At 44.4% G+C, this 21,833-nt stretch overlaps 1 protein-coding gene across 2 annotated transcripts; it reads right to left on the bottom strand.

Annotated features, from left to right (window-relative positions):
- Window positions 1–9,446: 9,446 nt before the first annotated feature.
- On the bottom strand, window positions 9,447–18,959 carry LOC133382187 (resistin-like). 2 transcript variants are annotated; one of them, XM_061621861.1, is made up of 5 exons: window positions 18,818–18,956; window positions 16,329–16,383; window positions 14,333–14,480; window positions 10,035–10,112; window positions 9,447–9,728 (listed from the first exon to the last, which is right to left on the bottom strand). In XM_061621861.1, exons 3-5 carry the CDS (start codon window positions 14,463–14,465, stop codon window positions 9,592–9,594), a joined length of 348 nt encoding a protein of 115 aa, XP_061477845.1. In that variant the 5' UTR covers window positions 14,466–14,480; window positions 16,329–16,383; window positions 18,818–18,956; the 3' UTR covers window positions 9,447–9,591. The 2 variants fall into 2 exon arrangements, with proteins under 2 accessions (XP_061477845.1, XP_061477844.1); XM_061621860.1 differs by lacking the exon at window positions 16,329–16,383 and having other exon boundaries at window positions 18,818–18,959.
- Between the last annotated feature and the right edge of the window lie 2,874 nt (window positions 18,960–21,833).

Genomic DNA, 21,833 nt, shown 5'->3' with positions numbered 1-21,833 from the left:
AAATTGAGACACTCCTGAGGTCCACTGGAGACTATTCTGCAGGTCAGTGCCATTATTCCACAATTATGTCTGGAGTCTTTTTAGTGCAAATTTTGCTCTACTTCACATATTCACAGAAATAGAAACAAAAGAAAATGATTTCCTATAGGAAACTTCACTAAAATTGCAAAGTAAATCAGACATATTTAAAGTGACCATCTGAACTATATCAACTGTCTTAATAATGTTGCTTCCTCCCTGCTAAAACAAGATCAGCACAGCACATGTCTTCTTTCTATTATTTGGGCTGACTGCAGGTGTTGCCACCACTTACCTTATGCTCAGAGGCACATGTTACCAAACCTGTTCTCCTCCCCTCCCCCTCCTGCCTGCTCCCATCCACCATCCTCTGCCCTTCCTCCCCTTCCTCCCCTCCCTCCCCTCCCTCCTCCTCCCCTCCCCATCCCCTGTGGTCAGTTTCACCTATCCTAAGCATGATTGCAGGGGAGTAAATCCCACTGAACTCAATAAGCATGCAAATGATCAATCCATTCTTAGCAAACTTGCACAGGATCCCATTTCTTACCTCCCGGTTTAAAAAACAGAGAAATTCATTAATAGGCAAAAAACCTTGCGGTTTAAGAACGAACCTATAGCCCACAGATCTTTCTAACAAACTTTAAAAAGCAGGGAAATTGGGCAGCTATAGTGAATGCACCAGGGGAGCAGGAGACCTGGCCTCCTCTCTGAGATATTGTACTGCCCTACAAATTTGTCAAAATACAAACACAATTTGGGTTGGTCTTTCCTGTGTAGCTTGGAAGAATTTGGTAACATGTGCCTCTGTGCTGGAAAGAGCATTACCATGACCTCCTTAATTTTAACTCTATTGTGGCTGGTCAGGTCTTCTCACAAATTCCACAACAAGAAACTAGAGATGAGCTTGCAGTATCTCCTAATTTGGATGAAGCCAGTAAAGCCATCAATCAAATGAAGAACAACAAAGCTAGTGGACCTGACGGGATTCCTGAAGTCTTTAAAGAAGGTGGGCCTGAACTTACACAACAACTTCATAAGCTCATTGAAAAAAATTGGATGAGGGAAGAGATCCTGGATGACTTTAGGGATGCCATAATTATCACACGTTTTAAGAAGGGTGATAGAACAGATTGTGGGAACTATTGAGGTATCTCTTTTCTTGCTACCGCAGGTAAAATCTTTGCAAGGATCCTCGCAAATCGCGTCTTACCGATCTCAGAGGATGTCCTCCCAGAATCTCAAAATGGTTTTTGCCCTTCCAGGCGGACAGTGGACATGATCTTCACTGCACAACAGCTTCAAGAAAAATGCCGGGAGCAGAATTGACCTTTACATATGGCATTTATTGATCTGACTAAGGCCTTTGATACTGTGACTCGAACTATTCTCTGAAGTATCCTTCTGAAAACTGGATGCCCTGATAAATTTGTGAATATTTTGCGACTCCTCCATAACAACATGACAGCAACAGTTTTGGATAACAATGGCTTTCAGAGTGATCCATTCAGAGTCGGATCAGGCATAAAACAGGGATGCATCATTGCTCTTACCTTATTTGCTATCTTCATTACTATGATTCTATACCTTATTGAGGGGAAACTTCCTATTGGTGTGGAAATAATATACCAAACAGATTGAAAGCTTTTTAATCTCAGTAGGCTGAAAGCAAAATTTATTTAGTATTTATTTATTTAGTTTAATTTATATACCGCCCTAAGCCCGAAGGCTCTCTGGGTGGTGTACAAAAAGATAAAAACAAGCACAATATATAAATACAAAAAATACAAAAAAAAAAACAATAACGAACCAAACAACATCCAAAATACGGAAATGCTGTTTAAAATACACTTTAAAATGCCTGGGAGTATAAAAAGGTTTTCACCTGGCACCGAAAAGATAGTAGCGTCGGCGCCAGGCGCACCTCATCAGGGAGACTGTTCCACAGTTCGGGGGCCACTACTGAAAAGGCCCTGGTTCTAGTCATCACCCTCCGAGCCTCTCGATGGGATGGTACTCGGAGGAGGGCCTTAGATGTTGAGCATAGTGTACGGGTAGGTTCATATTGGGAGAGGCGTTCCACCAGGTATTGCGGTCCCATGCCGTGTAGGGCTTTATAGGTCAAAACCAGCACTTTGAATCTAGCCTGGAAACAAATAGGAAGCCAGTGCAGACGGGCCAGAACAGGTGTTATATGAGCGGACCTTCTGGTCCGCGTCAACAATCTGGCCGCTGCATTCTGGACTAGCTGTAGTTTCCGAACAGTCTTCAAGGGCAGCCCCACGTAGAGCGCGTTGCAGTAGTCCAATCTAGAAGTTACCAGAGCATGAACAACTGAAGCGAGGTCGTCACTGTCCAGATAGGGACGTAGCTGGGCTACCAATCAAAGATGGTAAAAAGCATTCCGTGCCACCGAGGCCACCTGGGCCTCAAGAGACAGGGAAGGATCGAAAAGAACTCCCAAGCTACGAACCTGTTCCTTCAAGGGGAGTGTAACCCCATCAAGAACAGGATGAACATCCACCATCTGAGCAGAGAAGGCACTCACCAACAGCGTCTCAGTCTTGTCTGGATTGAGCTTCAGTCTGTTAGCTCCCATCCAGTCCATTATCGCGGTCAGGCAATGGTTTAGCACGTTAACAGCCTCACCTGAGGAGGATGAAAAGGAGAAATAGAGCTGCGTGTCATCAGCGTACTGATGACAACGCAGCCCAAAACTCCTGATGACCGCACCCAGCGGCTCCATGTAGATGTTGAAAAGCATGGGGGACAGTACCGATCCCTGCGGGACTCCACAATGGAGAGTCCAGGGTATCGAGCAATGTTCCCCAAGCACTACCTTCTGGTGGCGACCTACCAAGTAGGAGCAGAGCCACTGCCAAGCAGTACCCCCAACTCCCAACTCCGTGAGTCTTCCCAGAAGGATACCATGGTCGATGGTATCAAAAGCAGCTGAGAGATCAACGAGAATCAACAGAGTCACACTCCCCCTGTCCCTCTCCCGACAAAGGTCATCGTACAGGGCGACCAAGGCTGTTTCAGTGCCAAAACCGGGCCTAAAACCGGATTGAAATGGATCAAGATAATCAGTGTCATCCAAGAGCCCCTGGAGCTGGCCGGCAACCACCCGTTCCAGTACCTTGCCCAAGAACGGAACATTCGCCACAGGTCTATAGTTGTTCAGGTTATCTGGGCCAAAGAGGATTTCTTCAGGAGTGGTCTCACTACCGCCTCTTTTAGGCAGTCAGGGACCACTCCCTCTCTCAAAGAGGCGTTTATTATCTCCTTGGCCCAGCCGGCGGTTCCGGTCCTGCCAGCTTTCACCAGCCAACAGGGGCAAGGGTCCAGAACAGATGTGGTCGCCCGCACCAGTCCAAGGATCTTGTCAACATCCTCAAGCTGTACAGACTGAAACTCATCCAATAAATAAGGACAAGACCGCGTTCTGGATGCTTCGTTGGAACTCACTGTCATAACATTGGAGTCTAAGTCCCGGCGAATGCATGCGATCTTATCCTGGAAGTGCCTCACGAACTCATCACAGCGGGCTACAGATGAATCCATAATATCCCGAGGGCCAGAATGTAAAAGCCCTCGTACAATTTTAAAGAGCTCCGCTGGGCGGGAGAGAGATGCCTTAATTGTGGCAGCAAAATATCTCTTTTTAGCTGCCCTCACCGCTGCTATATACCGCTTAGAAGAAGCACTTACCAAAGCATAATTGCATTCGTCAGGAGTCCGCCTCCATCTGCACTCAAGCCTCCTCCTCTCTTGCTTCATCACTCTCAGCTCCACGGTATACCATGGAGCTGTATGAGCTCTACATAGGAGGGGGCGCATGGGAGCGATCGTGTCAACCGCCCGGGTCAGCTCCGTATTCCACAATCCAACCAGGGCTTCGACAGGAGCACCAGTCTTCTCAGTCGGAAAATCCCCCAGAGCCCTTTGGAAACCCTCAGGATCCATTAGTTTCCGGGGGCGGACCAATTTAATAGGTCCCCCACCCTTGCAGAGGGAAAGGGTCGCTGTGAGCCTAAACTTCAGCAAGTGGTGATCTGTCCATGACAATGGGGTAGATGACAAATCCCCAACCACCAGATCACCATCTCCATGCCCAGTGGCGAAGATCAAATCAAGAGTATGTCCCGACACATGCGTTGGGCCGGTAACAACCTGAGACAGCCCCATGGTTGTCATGGAGGCCATGAAGTCCTGAGCCGCCCCAGATAAAGCAGTCTCGGCATGGACGTTGAAGTCCCCGAGTACCAAAAGTCTAGGGGACTGCAACAGTACCTCCGAGACTACCTCTGTCAGCTCAGTTAGGGAATTTGTTGGGCAGCAGGGCGGGCGGTACACCAACAAAATTCCCAGTCTGTCTCTCTGGCCCAACACAAGGTGGAGACACTCTAAACCAGTCGTCACCTGGACAGGGTGCTTGGTGAGTGAGAAAGAACTCCTATAGACCACAGCAACCCCACCTCCCCATCCTTCGGTTCTACCATGATGCTGAACCGCATACCCAGGTGGGCAGAGCTGGGAAAGAGCAACGCCTCCCTGATCGCCCACCCAGGTCTCAGTTATACACGCCAGGTCGGCAGCCTCGTCCACAATTAAATCATGGACAAGGGAGATCTTATGTGAACCGACCTGGCGTTTAACAACAGCACATGGAGATCCGAAGGCTGACTGATAGAACAACCATCAGTCCTGGGGATGTGAGGAGAACCGGAACAAGTCACAGACACTACTTGTCTGGGACGAGTTCCCCTTATCTGGCACGTTCTCCTCACAACGCCATACCTCCCATTACCCGTCACTACGCTAATTGGGGCCCCCGAAAGTCTCCCTGGTCGATGTATAATACTCTCTCCCAGGCACATATTAAAACAAATAAAACTCACATATACACACACACCAAGTCACAGACACTCACACAATGCACATTCACACCAATACACACTAAATTCACACACACACACGACATACACACACACAATCTTCACTCATACAACACAACAACATTAAAATAATAAAGTGCCAGTAGTGATGGCAACGTCCACACTCAGGTCAAGGCAATAGCAGCCGCAGCAACAGCATCCACAACGGTTCTAGGCAAGCGACAGATGACAATAGCAGGTGACAATAGCACACAGCAATCGACCGCAGCAGCTGATAGAAGCAGGCAGCAGATGGCAGCAGCAGATGATAGCAGCAGCACAGTGATGGTATTAGCGTCCTCTCCCGAGCGACAGCAACCCTATCCAGGCCAACGACCGCAACAGAGATCCAGACAGCTGGGGCCTGGTCCTGCAAGGTGCCCACGTGCAGAGCAGGAGCCCAAGAAGGAGACAGCAGAGATGTTGGCCAAGCAGCAGCAGCAGCAAAGCAGGCAGATGGCTCTCCCTGCCTTGGCGGTGATGGTCCTCTTCCCTTGCAGGCAGTGGGTCTCCCAAGCCCCGTCAGCCTGCCGGCTTATATATCCCCTCCAAAGAAGGGACAGGTGGAACAGTATCAGGCACAGCTGGTAATGTCAACCTCTGTCATGGAACTTCAATATGCCGATGATAATGTAGTCTCCCCACATTCAGAGAAAGATCTTCAAACTATCCTAAATGTCTTTGCAGAAGCATATGGAAAGCTTGGGCTCTCACTTAATATTAAAAAAACCAAAGTGCTTCATCAACAAGTGAGAAATAGTCCCTCTGTAGCACCATCAATCCAGCTTAATGGTGTGATGCTGGAGAACGTTGATCACTTCCCCATCTCGGCAGCCATCTCTCTGTAAAAGCTGACATCGATGCTCAAATTCAACATCGTCTGAGCTCTGCAAGTGCCGCATTCTCCTGAATGAAGCGTAGAGTGTTCAAGGATTGGAATATTCGCAGGGAGACCAAAATGCTTATTTACAAAGCCATTGTACTACCGACCTTACTGTATGCCTGTGAAACATGGACCATCTATAAACGCCACTCGCAGCTTCTTGAAAGATTCCACCAATGCTGCCTCCGAAAAATTCTGCAAATTACTTGGGAAGACAGACGGACTAATGTAAGCATTTTGGAAGAAGCAAAGACTACCAGTGTTGAAACAATGATCCTTCAATATCAACTTCACTGGACTGGCCATGTTGTTCAAATGCCTGATCACCGTCTTCCAAAGCAGCTACTTTACTCCCAACTTAAGGATGGAAAACAGAATATCGGTGAACAGCAAAAGAGGTTTAAAGATGTTCTTAAAGCGAATCTAAAAAAATGTAACATGAACATCGAGAACTGGGAAGTCTTGGCCCATGAACGTCCCAAATGGAGGACGGATATTATCAAAGGTGCTGTGGAGTTCGAAGAAACACAAATACAGGGCTAACAGAACAAATGAGCCAAGCGGAAGGCACATCAAAGAAATCCTCATCGCAACCATCTTCCATCTGGAAACCTATGTCCTCACTGTGGGAGGCTGTGTGGATCCAGAATTGGCCTCCACAGTCACTTATGGAACGTTATCTTGGAAGACAATCTTACTTGGCCACGAGTGATCACCAATGAATGAATGGACGTGTGTGTGTGCGTGTGTGTGCTTGTGTAGGATTCTGTACTATATCAGACTTGCAACCATCACCGGTCATATTTTTGTATAGTCGTATTTTTTAACTGAAAAGCTCTTTGCCCATAGAAAAGAAGCACATCAAGGAGAAAGACTGAACATAGCCTTCTCTGTGATGTACTAGAGCAGCCTTTCCCTACCAGTGTGCCTCCAGATGTTGTTGGACCACAACTCCTATCTTTCCTGACCATTGGCAATGCTGACTGAGGCTGATGGGAGTTGTGGTTCAACAACATCTGGAGGCACACTGGTTGGGAAAGGCTGTACTAGAGTATAAGAGGGAGGAAGCCTTTCAGGTGGGAAAACACTGAAAATATGACACACACCTTTCTCCAGATGCAATATGAAATAGTACAGTCCAGAATTCTACCACATTAGTCTGTTCCCAAGTCTTTGTCACACATTACAATAAGCAGGTACAGAGAGGGGAATTAGATTATGATTGCTGATCTCACTTTCTACCCATATTCATGTTCAGCATAATTTGTGAAAAAATGACCCTATGGAGTAGCCAACATGGTGACCTCTAAAAGTTGTGAGCTATAAGTTCCATCAACCTAAGACAGCATGGCCAATAGTTGGAGATTCTGGGAGTTTTAGTCCACAGCAGCTGGAGGGCACCTTGTTGATTACCCCTGACTTACACCATAAAAACTGTCCACATATAGGCTGCCCATACAGTCAGGGCCAAAAGGAAAGGCAGGGTCTCCTAGTGCATATACACTTTGTAAATGTATGTGCTCTTTCACAAGTTATGCTGATGGGGCATAATAGAAAGCAAGAGCAAGGAAATTGGGCACAATCCCACTCCCCACACACATATTCGTCATAAGGTAAGAAGAGGGCTCTAATTATTGTGTAGAAATGGGTGGCTGCATCCAGTTTTTCCAGGACAAAACAGGTTCTTAATTTATTTCTGAAGCGATAATTCTGATAACCTGAGGTAACAGCTTCCAGATATTTGGGATAAAAGAAAGACACATCTCTTGTGTCTCCCAGTCTCAAAATGAGTGGAATTCATCATTATTTTGGAGATCCTATGGGTGTAAAAAAAGATAGGCAAAGCACATAGAGCAGTTGGGGAGGCGGATGTGAGAATCAATCCCAGGCCCTCCTATATCACATCATAGGTAGCATATCCCAGATTTTTTGCATTTGACATTCCATCTCCCTGCACAGTATTTGTGCATAAAGATCAGCCTAACTACAGTGAGGTTTGATGCGTGTGTTCAGGTTATGCTGCATCTAGAGGTGTTTGTGACACTAAACAAACCTCTTACCAGTAGAGATCGGCAAGGCAGGGGGCTTCACTGCTTACCTGGCATCCCAGTGCTGGGGTTGCTGCCAGTTACTGAGAGGGGGGAGAGGCAAGGGATGAAGAGGCCAGCAGGATGCAGGAACAACAGAGGGAGCAGCAGGCAACCTCCCCAACACATCCCCCCTCCCCCTCAGTAACTGGCAGCAACCTAGACATTGGGAAGCCTGGTAAACAGTGTAGCCACACCCCATTCTGATTCACCAACCGCTACTGACTCTTACATCTTTCTCCCTCCCCTAATACAATATATACTGTTGCGTGCCTCCCCCAATCTCCAAGCGGTGAGATTTCGGGAGTCCCTGTGCCTCTCCAGGGTTTGGTTTCCTTTGGGAAGAAGGTAGGCGGAGACTGCTGTCTTTATGAAATATGGTTTGTTTATTTACACACATTCCAACCTGAGCTTCAGAATGGAGGGGTTCAATGCATCAGCAGTCTAATAGCCAGCTTTTCCATCTGGGTTGCAGGAGGCACCCCAAAATGCCATGGTGCAGAGAGCTAGTCTCTCTGCCTCCTTCCAGTTCCCAGCAATTCTCTAGCCACACTAAAACTGCAAGCACACTTCTGCTAGCTCCCAGGAGTGGGGGGAAGGCTCTCCTGTAGAGTTTAAATGACAAAAGGGGTCTTCCTGGCCCATTCACCATTGCTAGGCAACTGATTGGCCCATTATCTTACCTGGCCAATCTATTTGGTTAACAAAAGACTCATTTGACCAGCAGAGAGTTCCTCATTCCAAGGCACAGGATTCCAAATCAGAGGCTGGAAAGGGGACCCACAGAAATCATCCATCCCAACCCCCCATGCTCATAACAATACTTTGGTACTGAAAAAAGTTTAAGAATCAAGCAGCAGGGGCCTAAATAAACAATGGAGAGTCAAAGACTGTGGACAGTTTGGAGAGGCAGCATCGACTCACGGCTCAGCAATCTGCAAGGGAAGGGCCGTAGCTCAGTGGTTAGAGCATCTGCCTTGCATGCGCAAGGTCCCAGGTTCAATCCCTAGCATCTCCAGGCAGGATAGGCTGCTGCCAGTCAAGGTAGAAAATACTGAGCTGAATGGACTGTTGATCTAATTTAGTATAAGGAAGCTTCCAGTGTCCCCAATTGCTCATCTTTAAATAGCTGCCACTCCAGAAAAGTGCAAAGAAAAGACTCAAGCACTAGACTGTTCAGAAAATTATAGATGCATGTTTATTGAGCCTTGAAGCTGGAGCCAACAGGTGATGAAGGGCTATTTCCCATATTGCAACACAAGCAAGACAGTATGCCTAGGTCCACTGAAATGAACCAAAGAAAAGAAAAGGTCAAGCATCCTTCCTTACACAATCCCCAACATCTTGAGGCAGGACTGGATAAGACTCCCTGCCTGAAACCCTGGAAAAAGCTGCTGCCGATCAATGTAGACAATACTGACGCTGATGGACTGTTCTTATAATTCACAGCTGCCTGTGTTCCTAGTTTCTTATCTTTAGACAGCTGCTACTCCAGAGAGGTACAAAGAAAAGCACTAGAGACTGTTCAGAAAATTATACATGCATGTTTATTGAGCTTCGTTTATTGAGCTGGAGCAAAGAAAAGACTCAAGCACTAGACTGTTCAGAAGATTATAGATGCATGTTTATTGAGCCTTGAAGCTGGAGCCAACAGGCAGCTAAGGTACCATCAGCCGACAATACCCACTCTGCAGCACCGAGCAGAGGTCCAGTCTATCTTGGCACACTGGCAGTGGCAAGAAGTTTCTCCACGGATATCCCAGGAGCCACAAGCCATTCCACAGGCGCATCCAGTGGCCTTGTGACCTGAGAGTGGAAAAGAGAAGTTAGGGCAACAGGTGGCTTAACATGGTGTGGGGGATATCCACATGATGAGGCACCATTGCAATTGTGCTCTGATAAAGACTACGCTCAAAAGCCCAACCAGCTTCCTCTAGGTATTGGCTTATATTTAATACCCATATCTACACAAAACGAGCAGCGATCCATGGAAATGTGTTCAGCCTCTCTACCCACAGAGCAAATCCTCTCTTTGCCCTCTTGGCCTCATTGCCAATGCTTCTAATTTGCTCCCAGTCACTGCCCCTCTCTCAGCATAGCAAAGCATCTCACCTGAAGGGCAGTGGGCATCAGCACCACGTGCTGATGCAGTTGTGCAAATCAGCTCGGTCTTTGCCAGGAATGAAGACACTGCAAGAAGGGACAAGAGGGTTAGTGTTACACCCAATGCCACCCTTGCTCAAACAGAAAAGGGCCCTTTGTTCTTGCTGCTATTTAGACAGCTAGAAGCAATAAGGAATTCACTCTCATTCTCAAGGGATATACTTTGCACATTCACCCACAAAACAGAAATCCCACTCAAGCTTCTCTGAGTCATGCCTCCCTAGGCCAGGCTCCTGTAGGATTATCTTTGACAGCAGGTCAGGCCAGTTCAACCATGACAGAGGCTACACTGAAGCAAATAGATGTCATATTCCACCTGTCCTCCTGGGGTCCCATGTGCGTCTTGCAGAGGAAGGCAGGGAAAAAAGGTGGGAACTTGTATGGCAGGCAGAGAAGAGCTGCAGTGCCTGACTCCACAGCTACAAAATTGTACTAATCTCAGCTGAGTCTGATCCCCTCTGACATTTGTCACATGAATCTTTCTGGATTCCATAGGTGTTTTGTACATGCTATATATCAGGAGCACATGAAGATGTAAAATCTTGCACACAAATACCTGTGAAATGGTTAATGTTCACATCTCTTAAGTAGTCCTCTGGGCCAGAGAACAGCTATAGCTAGCATCTCCTACATTTCTCTTTGTTAGAACTCTCTGTTCCTGCTGTCCCTTGTTAACAAAATAAATAGTAACCAATAACCTTTTTTGTGTCCATGTGCAAGAAGACTGGGAGCAGAAATGAGTGGCTGTCTGGTGAACCTGGCCATTCTAGGAAGCAGATTTCTCCATCTGAGCCACAAGAAAACAATGCTAAACATTAGCATCGTCACTTTATCCTCCCCCGACAGAAGCTCTGTACTTTTAATACTGTACCTGCTAGGCAGGCAGAGATTGGTGCTGTTACCCCATCTCTGCATCTCCAGTCTGAGAAACATTGCAGCTATTACATTATCCACATGTCTGACAGTTGCTGAGTGCACAGCCTCTGTCTGCAGGTGGCGGGGGGGAGATGACTATCCCATTAAATGTACATGCATGGAAAATCTGTGTCTCCATCACAACTCTACAGAGAATGACTCAATTAAGTGAGTAACAGCATATTAATAGCAAACAGCATACACAGGGTTAACTGAATGTGGGACATGCTGCTTGTATTTAGAAACCCCTCTGAGTTCGATGGGCTTTCTTTGAAGCAAGTGTGCATAAGACTGCAGCCAAAGAGGCACATTTATTTTCAGTATCATTATGAGACCATGTGTCATAACATGAAATTATAACTGTGCAATTCTATCAGAAGTAGTCCCAATTGAGTTTACCAGGTTTTACTCCCCAGTCATGCAGCTAGGAAATTTTAGTCCCTGGACTTGATGGTCTTATGTTACCACTACCCGGACCTCCACTGCAAAGCACACAATTAACATTTCTCCCCACACCACCATTCCATGTTTTTATAACTGCTTCTACATTACTAGGGCCATATCTGCACTATACATTTAAAGCATTATGAAACTTTATCAGTCACGGCTTCTTCCAAAGAATCCTGAGAAATGCAGCTTGTTAGGGTACTGACAGTTGTTAATAAACCCCTATTCCCCTCACAGTGCTACAGTTCCCAGAGTGGTTTAACAATCTATCCCCAGGGAATTCTGGGAACTGTAACTCTGAGGAAAACAGGTTTCCTAACAACTCTCAGCGCCCTTTATAAACTACAGTTCCCAGGATTCTTGAGAGGAAGCCACAACTGTTTAAAGTGGTAAAATGTTTTAAATGCATGGTATGGATGTGGCCTAGGTTCGAGCAAAAAGACTCAAACAAAGAACAGTTTGCTAACCCTGAATTAAAAAAAAACACCTGAGGGTGTTCAGTTTTGCATTTTAAACTCACTTAAATCATAGCATCAACTGTTAATTATAAATTGGTCTATCACTTGTGCACTGAGGAAAGTGCCAACTATCCTAAGATAAATTCTGCTTAAATGCTATCTAGAAGAACAAGAAACTCAGAAATAGAGTTTCAACACTATTTAGTAAGAAAACACATCTCAGGATCTTACACAGTTATTAACTTCTCAATTTAGAAAGGATCCCAAGTTGAAACTAACTTCATCAAACAGTAGCAAACTTGATCTAGCAATAATATAAAGGTTTTTCTGGTATGGTAAGAGCAGTGGAGGCCAGTCCATTGGGCTACTGAGGCACAGCCCTCCAGTGAGAATGTCAAGCAATTTTTACACCCTCCCCCTATCTCAAAGCCACACACTCTTTCTTGTTCCACACACATTTTATACTTCTATTTGAACTCAGAGAAGTTTTGCAAATATTTATGTCAACCTGTGTCAATCTTATGTGTTCTCTGGCCAATCAGCTCTCTGCACTGCTTAGCCAAAAGTGTGGCTGTGGCAAAGAGATCCCTTCTCTTGGTCTGCCTGCTTGTCAGCCCTGTTAGAAAGCTTCTGCTCCGTCTGTTGTTAAGACATCTGTCTATCTGTCTCTAACACAGGCAAATTAGGGAGGAGACTAGACTGCTGCAAGAGCAGTACTACATTTGCTAGTCTTAGACTATGTCAGAATCACACATTGGCTCTGGGTATGCTCAGATATATAGACAAATCAATGAGAGAAGTGGTGGTAAAGTACTCTAAAAGCAGGTTTGGTTTCTTCATAGGCAGGGGTGGGCCATATTTATTGTAGGGCACTGGGAAGGGAAAGGAGAGTCTTCTTGGTGGGAAATGGCCCCAAAAATGTTTGGCTAGCATCATAAGGTGTGTATGGGGGCGTCTGGTTTCTCCATGGGCCAAACTAGGCCTTTTTTATTGTCAGGGTGATGAAAGAGAAGATTCTTGGTGGCAAACCGCCCAAAAATGTTTGGCTGGCATCATAAGGTGTGTGTGTGTGAGGGGGTCTGGTTTCTTCATGGGCCAAACTAGCTCTTTTTATGGGGGGAAAGATTCTTGGTGGCAAACTACCTCCCCCCCCATTGTTTGGCTGGCATCATAACTGCGTGTGTGTGTGTGTTGAGAGAATCTGGGTGTTTTTTTTCATGGGCTGGACACTTTTATTGTCAGGGTGGGAGGAAGAGGAGATTCTTTGTGGCAAACAGCCCCAAGAATGGACTGGGCTGGACTGGACCTTTTTAATTTATTTTTATTTATTTAAAGTATCTGCAAATTTGACATGAGTTTATGCAAGATAATTAATCCTCATAGGGATAAGAGCAAGAACCTATTATAATTATTTTAATTAAAATAAAAAGCTTAGGAATGCTTTGAAGAAGACGAGATGTTTATTTTCTTTCTGAACCCAGGAACCCAGGACTGTCTTTCATGATGGGGGCTGGGGGAGAAGAGAACAGGAGAGTAGTTGATAACATAGATATCCTGCCATTGGTAATCCTATTAGCAGGGCATGTGTGGGGTTGTTGCACACTTCCAGCTCCAATTTCAACTTGAGTGGTGACGTGGAACCTCTGTAAATATGGTTGATCAAAAGGAGAAGGAATTTTGAGTTAAGCAAATCCCTGCTTCAAGTTAAGCAAATCTCTACTTTTATAAAAACCAAGAGACTTAAATATACTTTGTATGAATGTCTTAGTCTCCACACCAGTGGAATAATTGAGGAACGTCCTGCTGCAGTATTCAGAACTGATCATATTGTGTGAAAGACTCCTTTTTCTAACAAATCGGCTTCTTGTTTTTCCCCACCTGCCATATTTTTTTCTCCGAGTGATAGGAACTTACAGTTTACAGGATTGGTTTTATTTTTTTAAAAAGCAACTCTGGAGATCTTTAGGAAATAACAGTTATCTATGATACTGCTGTGACAGCAGCCAGAATCCCTTCTGAACCCTAGCAAGACATTTTACAGTTTAGTTAGGTGCTCATGTAAAACTGGAATGCTTAAGTATCCACAGTATGTTTGCAAGAGAGGAGGATGAGGAGAAAACCAAAATTTGGCCACTCCCCCATGACCTCTTTGGCCACACTCCCATAGCAGCTGTACCAGGTCTAGGCACCAGCAGTCACTGGGTAAGAGAGACATTTATGGTTCATGCTCTTTTTAGTTTACAATACGTGAGGACACTGATTCAGGGCAAAATATTGGTGACAAGACAGCCTTGGTTTCCCAGACCTTTAAAGCAAGCACTGTGAGTTTTCACAAGAAAATCCTAGAAGAAATTGGGAATTTTACAATGATAATGGGGCATAGAGTTTCAAACATCATAAAAGGTCCACAGCCCCAGATCCAAATACCTGTGGCATCAACTGATGACTGGATCTTCTGGTTAATTAGACTTTCAATAGCACATTTGATAGGACATTCTTGAGCACTTGAATATTTTGCAAACATCAGCACAGCAAAGAGCAGGAATATGGTGTATTTCATTATCCTAGTGCAAACCTACGTGCAGAGGAAAAAATGCAGCTATTACATACTCTGCCATGTCAGTCCATATGTATGGAGCCATGATATTCATTTCATATTATGCAAGATCATAGAGGCCACATGGGAAGGAGCCCCACTGCAGCAGCTACCCACAAAAGAAATACAAGGTGTCCAGGATTCTTGGTGGTGCCACTGCAGACAGAAATCCTGCTCTTCCTCCCACCCCTTTCCTCACTGGATGGTATTGCTTTGCTGGCTAGTTTAGGACTACCTGTGCCTGCCCACTACTCAAGGGTCTCAGCAGGCTGAAGTACAAGCTCTGTCATTTTCCATTGCTTGTGGGAGACTCTTTGAGGATGAACAGGGCTCTGAGCAGCAGCAGAGAATATGATTTGGGGTTTTCTTTAGGGATAGCTCTCTTGCTGCAGGATACAGAGCTTGAGCAATCCTGCACCAATGTCATTGTCACTAGGAGAGATCTACAACTACATGTCACCTCACCACTACTTTCATTTATGATGTCAGAGTTGCTTGAAATAAGACTGAGGTCCTCTTTGACATGCTACACTGCAGGAGGGAGAATCCTACAAGCCTGATCACAGGAAAGTGGCAGAAATCCCTGAACTGTCTGGGGGCAGTAAGGAACTGCTGCATAAGGATGAACAAACTGAAACTTAATCCAGATAAGACAGATGTGCTCTTGGGTCATTTAACCCAGGGATTGTATGCAGCCTATGTGGGATGAGGTTGCACTTACCCTGAAGATACTGGTTTGCAGTCTGAGAGCGTTTCATAATCCAGGGCTCTCTCTCCCTGCTCAAGTGGCAAGGAAGAAGACATGTCTAACTGCATAATTCATATGCTAGGTAACATCAAGAACTACTGAAACGTGCTTAATGTGGGGCCCTTGAAAAGAGTTCAGAAACTCCCTGTGGTCCATAATGCAGTTGCCAGGCTGTTGTCTGGGGTTAGCCAGCTAGAGCCTATTACAATATAGCTTTCAGATTTCACAAAACTCTTCCTCAGACTCAATATTTAAAAAATGTAAAAAGGGGATAAAAAAGATGTTGCTGGTAGAGAGGGCATGTTCAAACCCCTGGCAATGAGACTATATGTACAATATGAGTTGGTGCCAAAATGAAGGGTAAAATAAATACAATCAATTGAGAAAGATGACCAAAGCATTTAAAAAACACTAAAGAAAATCAGTAAATTTTATAAAATAAACTATGTCATTCCTTATCATGATACTTATTAACATCTAAGAATTTCTGACCCCTACCCCTTCCTGATGGGTAGAGCCTATTGCTATGAAGTAGTTGCTCTTCTGTTGTAAGCTACAAATGGAACTGAAATTGACTTTACACACTGTCAAGAGTATAGTGCTTTTCTGTGTGTATATCCTCCTGCTATGTTCTGTCCATACCAGAGGGTGTGACATAGCTGCTGGGTGTGTGATCATTTGCAGTTCCACACACATCTGCTATAATCCTTTTGGTGGGTGTCATTTATGACCCTGTTTTGTGTATGTGTGTGTGTATAAGACAGATCCAATGATTGTTTATAATGAAACACCATTTTGAAAAGAAGGCTGGTGGGGCAGAAGGGCATGTGTAATTCTTTCCTCACTGGGTGCTTACTTGTCATTTCTCTCCCAGTGGAGCTCCAGACTTATATTTCCTATGAATTATACATCTGGGATCAAGGAAGGAGAGGGAGAAAGCAAGTTGGAGAGCATTTTCTCAGTAACATGCAGTTTGCTCCTTAGACAAGTCTAAGAAGGAAATCAATGTACCCAGAAGATACAAAAGCCTGCCCACTCTTATTTCCCCCCATTACCTTGTCAAAAAAGCACATACTCACCTTCAAGAACACAAGTTTCTTTCAAGAAGTTTCATTCCCTGAGCAAACTACTTCCCTTTAAATACAGCAAAGTTGCAAAATCTGTCAGCTGATTGTTTTAGCCTTTCAAAAGATTTTAACCCCCGCAGGTGCACATAATACTCTGTTTACAACAGAAACACACACCCCCGAACACCCCCTTGCACAATAATCTTAAAAAAAAAATCCTTGTGGTCACAGAGAAGGAGGGGGGGTATACTTATTGTGTAAAACTCTTGGTGATACAAATCTGTTGCTGTGAGGAAATTTGGCAACAGTTGATAATCACACTGGAATTGCAACAGTCCATGATTGCATGGTTATTTTGTGCAAAACACCCAAGGCCATGCAAACACCTCTCAGTTGTCAGGAAAATACATTTTGAAGAAAGTTCTAAGTGTATGCATAGATGTCATACATTTGAGTGGGGGCTAAACACAGGACACATTGATGTGGAGATATTTGAAGGGGGTAGGAGGCACACTATATTTGATCAACTTATGAGATGCTTCATAAATTCCTGGTGACATACATAGTAAAATAGACAAAATTAAAACAAATCACATAATAAAACCATTTTAAAACCAACACAGCAGTTGGGGATGCCAACAGAATATCCTGGGCCTGGTACACTGTATGTAGGTTGGGCTCCCTACATTCCCACCCATCCCCCACCTCCTGCCAGTGTATTGGCTGCTTATATAGTGTTATGAGCATGGGGGGTTGGAATGGATGGTTCCTGTGGGTCCCCTTTCCAGCCTCTGATTTGGAATCCTGTGCCTTGGAATGAGGAACTCTCTGCTGGTCAAATCAGTCTTTTGTTAACCAAATAGATTGGCCAGGTAAGATAATGGGCCAATCAGTTGCCTAGCAATGGAGAATGGGCTAGGAAGACCCCTTTTGTGATTGAAACTCTCCTGGAGAGGCTCTCCCCCACTCCTGGCAGCTAGCAGAGTTGTGCTTGTAGTTTTAGTGTGGCTAGAGAATGGCTGGGGCTGCAGGCAGGCAGAGAGAGACAGGCTCTCTGCACCATGGCTTTTGAGGTGCCTCTTGCAACCCAGATGGAAAAGCTGAATATTGGACTGCTGATGCATTGAACCCATCCTTGAGCTCAGGTTGGAATGCGTGTAAATAAACCATATTTCATAAAGACACTGCAGTCTCCACTGACCTTCTTCCCAAAGGAAACCAAACCCTGGATGAGTGCAGGGACCCCTGAAATCTCACCGCTTGGAGATTGGGGAGGCGCGCAACAATATTATCAATATGAACAGTTATCTTGAATCCACAGTCTTGATTTAAGATGTATTTAACAGATTTTTAACCTGCCTTTCAGAGTTCCTGCCCTCTCAAGGTATTTTACAACTGTTTTAAATAGTTCAAATACCATAATCATGCAATTATTAAATAACACGTAAACATTAAAATAATATTTAAAAATATAGAAGCAGCTAAAAAAACATTGTGCAGCTTGACTGAACTAACTCTCAGCCTAAGTTTGTTGCAAAGATGAAAGGAGGTGACAGGACTCAGGAAGAAAAGCGAGGTGCATATATATATAATCTCATATTCACAAGCCATGCAGTTAGGGGGGAAACATGCACAAAGGGAGCCCACTCATCACTTTAACTTCAACTTTCCACAGTCCTGATATTTTACGGCAAATTACCAAAAACTAAATACCTTGCTAACACACAAGCACAAATACTCTAAGCACACACACAAAAACTCAGCCTATCCTACCTCACAAGGTGTTGGAAAGACTACACACACACACACAGGGGATGTAAAAATACATACACCCCATATCATAGTTTATTGCCAAAACCAGTTGGTCATTGCAGAACTTTATTTTAGAACTTTATTTTATTTTTTTAAATATCAGTATTCTTTTCCTACCAAATAACAGCATTGACACCTGAGTAAGCCCTGCCTAATTGCCTTAAAAATAGGAGGGGGGAGAGAAGGATTAACAACAATCCTACGCTATGTCTGTTCATAAGTCCCACTGATTTCCAGCACAATCTTAACCATGCCTGCTCAAAAGTAAATCCTATTGAATTCAGTGGGGTTTACGCCCAAGTATGTGGGTTTAGGATTGCAGCTTTACTCCCAGAAAAGGGAGTACAGGATTAAAGCCTCATTGGGAACATTTTCAAAACAGGCTACAAATTTGTCAAATCAACTGCTCTGTTCAGTAGCCCAGGATAATTTAAACTTGTATGACTCATATTTAGAGAACTATAACACATTGTAATAGCATCATAAGTTGCTTATACACCTTTTTTCTGTTCAAAAATTATTTGATAGACAAAATGTGTAATATGCTATATTTTGCAAACAAATAAAAAACCCTGCATGCACACTTTTATTATAATCACTGAAATTGTTTGCTATGCATTTTATTTATTTATTTATTAGATTTATATCCCGCCTTTCATCCCAGTAGGAACCCAGGGTGGCATGCCTACCAAGATCCTGGTGTGCTGCATGTGCTTCTTCGATCTTCTGGATCTTGTGCTGGATGTTCACAGATACAGAGAAAATGGCAGTCAGGCTCACGTGCTGCTGCTAAAAGCTATAAGCTTATTCAGCTCACATGATGTGCACATGCACACCATTAACCAATATGCAGAGACAAGCAGGAAAAGTCAGCTCTTTTCAACACTTGTAAGGGTTTCTAGCTATTGTTTGGTGTTCAGCAAATCCCTTGTCAATCACAGTTCTGACTTCACTCATTGGCTAAAAACCTGAAAGGGCAGGGATTAGAGTAGCCAACTAGCTCATTTCACAGAAATTGTGGGAGCACGATAGTTCGCATTTTGGTGTATAACTTTTGTTGTAGATCATTTATAAACTTACTTTGTTTTTTAAATGAAAGCTAAGAGTCTGGGCACCCTGCTGGCTCTGGTCCTGGTAGAAATTTCTGTCGACTGTCAGTGGCCCTGCCAACACTAGATCAGATCCAGCCATAAATCCAGAGAAAGTCACAAATTAAAAACCAATCCAACAAAATTCAGTCCAGCTACAAAAGCTAAACACGAAATTGCCATTATTCTGTCAAGAATCAAATCAAAGCAAATTTGTGATGTTAAAAGGTATTAAGGGACCCTCCAGACTGTTGTTGTTTTTTTGCAAGTATATTCTGTAGCATGTCACTGACACAATAATAGTGCATTAATGGTGGATTTATATTGGACGATCCACAACACATTCTCCTTTATTCATTGTTTTGCAATGCTTTCCCAATGTTATTGCAGGGAGGCTGTGATGTTTCTGTATGTGAATGTAATGTAAATATGGTAAGTGCAGGTTTATTATAGGAAATATGGTAAGTGGAGTGAGTGAGGAGTACATGGGCTGTAGAATGCTGGATGATGATTGGCTGTGTGTTTGAATGGCTGAAGGTATAAATGAGAGGATGACAGTTGAGTCGGGGTGGGGGTTGGACAGGGTGGTTGTGGACAGGGAGGTTGATGTGGAGAGTAAGAGGTGGCTGTTGAGATATTAAATTGGGAGTTCTGAGGCAAATAATAGGAATTAGGAACATAAGAGAAACATATATGAAACCATATGCTTGTCAATGAAATCTGTAAGTAATCTTGTGATTCTTAGTGTTATCAATAAATATTTTCTTGGTTTACTTAAAGCCTGATTCCTCAGCTGGGGGGGCACAGACCAGGGGGGAGGCAGAGTAACCAAGGCTGAAGAAGAAATAGTATCAAATAGTGGCAGCGGTGAAGGAAGAGATATTGTATCAACATCCAGTACCACAGAGCAACCCAGAGCTGTGAGCTTCATAGGCAAGAGGCTTCAGGGGGGTTGGGAATTACCTATACACACAGACACAAGGTATCAAAATAACCAGGAAGAGACTAAGGCACAGTCCAGAGGTTATATTGGATACACAGTGTTGGGTAGTGTGGCTTAGCAGAGGAATCTGTTGAGATCTGTGCTGGAGTGGAGAGAGGTAAAAATAAACACGACAATCCTGACTGCTGGTAGCCACGAGTGAGAGCGACGCAGGTGGTGCCAGGGAAGGACGTCACAGAAGCTCCCAGAGCATCTGTCACTGAAGCCAGGTTATCCACATCCACATCAATTTAAGTTGGTAAAAGGCAGTCCACACTACTGAGGATGCCTGTGTCTTGACACAGGGGGACCCAAGAGCATCCCCTAGCTACACGTGATCCTTAAAGACAGGGGTAGCCAATATGGTGCCTTCCCAAGGTTGTTGCATCCAACACCCATCAGCCCCAGCCAGCATAGCCAATACTCACAGATACTGGGAACTGGGGTCCAACAACACCTGACGGAAAGCATGGTGTCTACCCCTGCTTTAGGGGGAATGTAACCCCTCATAGAACAGGGTGTTTGTGTGTTTTATTAGATTTCTTATATGTCCTTTACCATAAGGTCCCAGGGTGTTTTACAACAATAAAGTACACAATTATAAAACAAATAAAACAGTATACCTAACATCCAGATAGAGGAACCACCTACTAACCATGCCCCTGCCTTGTCTGGATTGAGCCTCACTTTGTTAGCCCTCCTCCAGTCCATTATTGCAGCCAGGACTGGTTGGGCAGAGCCACCTTCTCACCTGGATCATTAAACATGCAGACATGTCGTATTGTGCTGGTTCCCCCACCTGTTCCCACAGATGCCTCAGTGCAATGCTGAGATCAGTGTCACACTGGGAACATTATAGTGCTGAAGGTGTTGGTATACATTTATGAAACGAATGGCAGACTTGTTGAGTGGATTAAATTTGGGCAGGGGGACCTCTAAGGACATTTATAATACCATTTTATTAGGGATATTCTTTACATATCTACTGGATGCTGCCTTGCAGTTTCCTTATCACAAAAAGTCTGAACTTTCAGGGAAGTGAATTTGTTGTTCCCAACTTTCCAATCAAGTTTAATTGCACAACCTGAATATGCCAGTGTGTGATTGATTCCCACCCGGAAATAGCAACAGTTGGGACTGGAAGCGTCCCAACAGAAAAGACTTAAGAACAAACCACAAACTTCCTTCTCAGGAAGTTTTCCTCTAACTTACTCTTTGTCTATCTGGCCAGATCTGCTTTCCTAAATGTTAGTTATTGCTATGTCTTCATTTGTTGGCTACCAACAATGAAAGGTGGGAGCAGCTAGTTTCTCACGAAACAAATTAGGAGAATAGTACTTGCTGGTTTTGCCTTATACTCCAATTCTAGAAGTGCTAGTAACTTACTCAGTTAGAAAATGAAGGCTGGGAATCTGGAGACTATGGGGTATCCAACGGAGTGGACTGTCCCCCTTATCCCCAACCCCCTGTGGATGCACATTCCAGCTAACCAGGCTTTTCTCCAGGGCATGATGTTTAGGAGTTCAAGCAAGCAAATTATCTGGAGTAGCTTGGAAATATCCATTGAAGACAACAGGAGATCCTCCATAACCCCTGGGTATATATCCAAGTAGAAACATGGCTTGGAAAATAGTA

Source organism: Rhineura floridana, chromosome 3 (assembly GCF_030035675.1).
Source record: "Rhineura floridana isolate rRhiFlo1 chromosome 3, rRhiFlo1.hap2, whole genome shotgun sequence".
NCBI classification, from domain to species: domain Eukaryota; kingdom Metazoa; phylum Chordata; class Lepidosauria; order Squamata; family Rhineuridae; genus Rhineura; species Rhineura floridana.
Note: the sequence above shows the minus strand (reverse complement) of the source record. Positions and strands in the feature narration are given on the sequence as shown.

What these genes read in the sequence shown, in the direction of transcription:
- LOC133382187 (XM_061621860.1), bottom strand. Translation starts at nt 18,838, where the DNA reads ATGCAGCACACCAGGATCTTG. An exon ending in GTCATCAGTTGATGCCACAG is followed by an intron (nt 10,113 to 14,332) that starts GTATTTGGATCT and finishes CCCTTCTTGCAG; the next exon opens with TGTCTTCATTCCTGGCAAAG. An exon ending in TGATGCCCACTGCCCTTCAG is followed by an intron (nt 9,729 to 10,034) that starts GTGAGATGCTTT and finishes TTCCACTCTCAG; the next exon opens with GTCACAAGGCCACTGGATGC.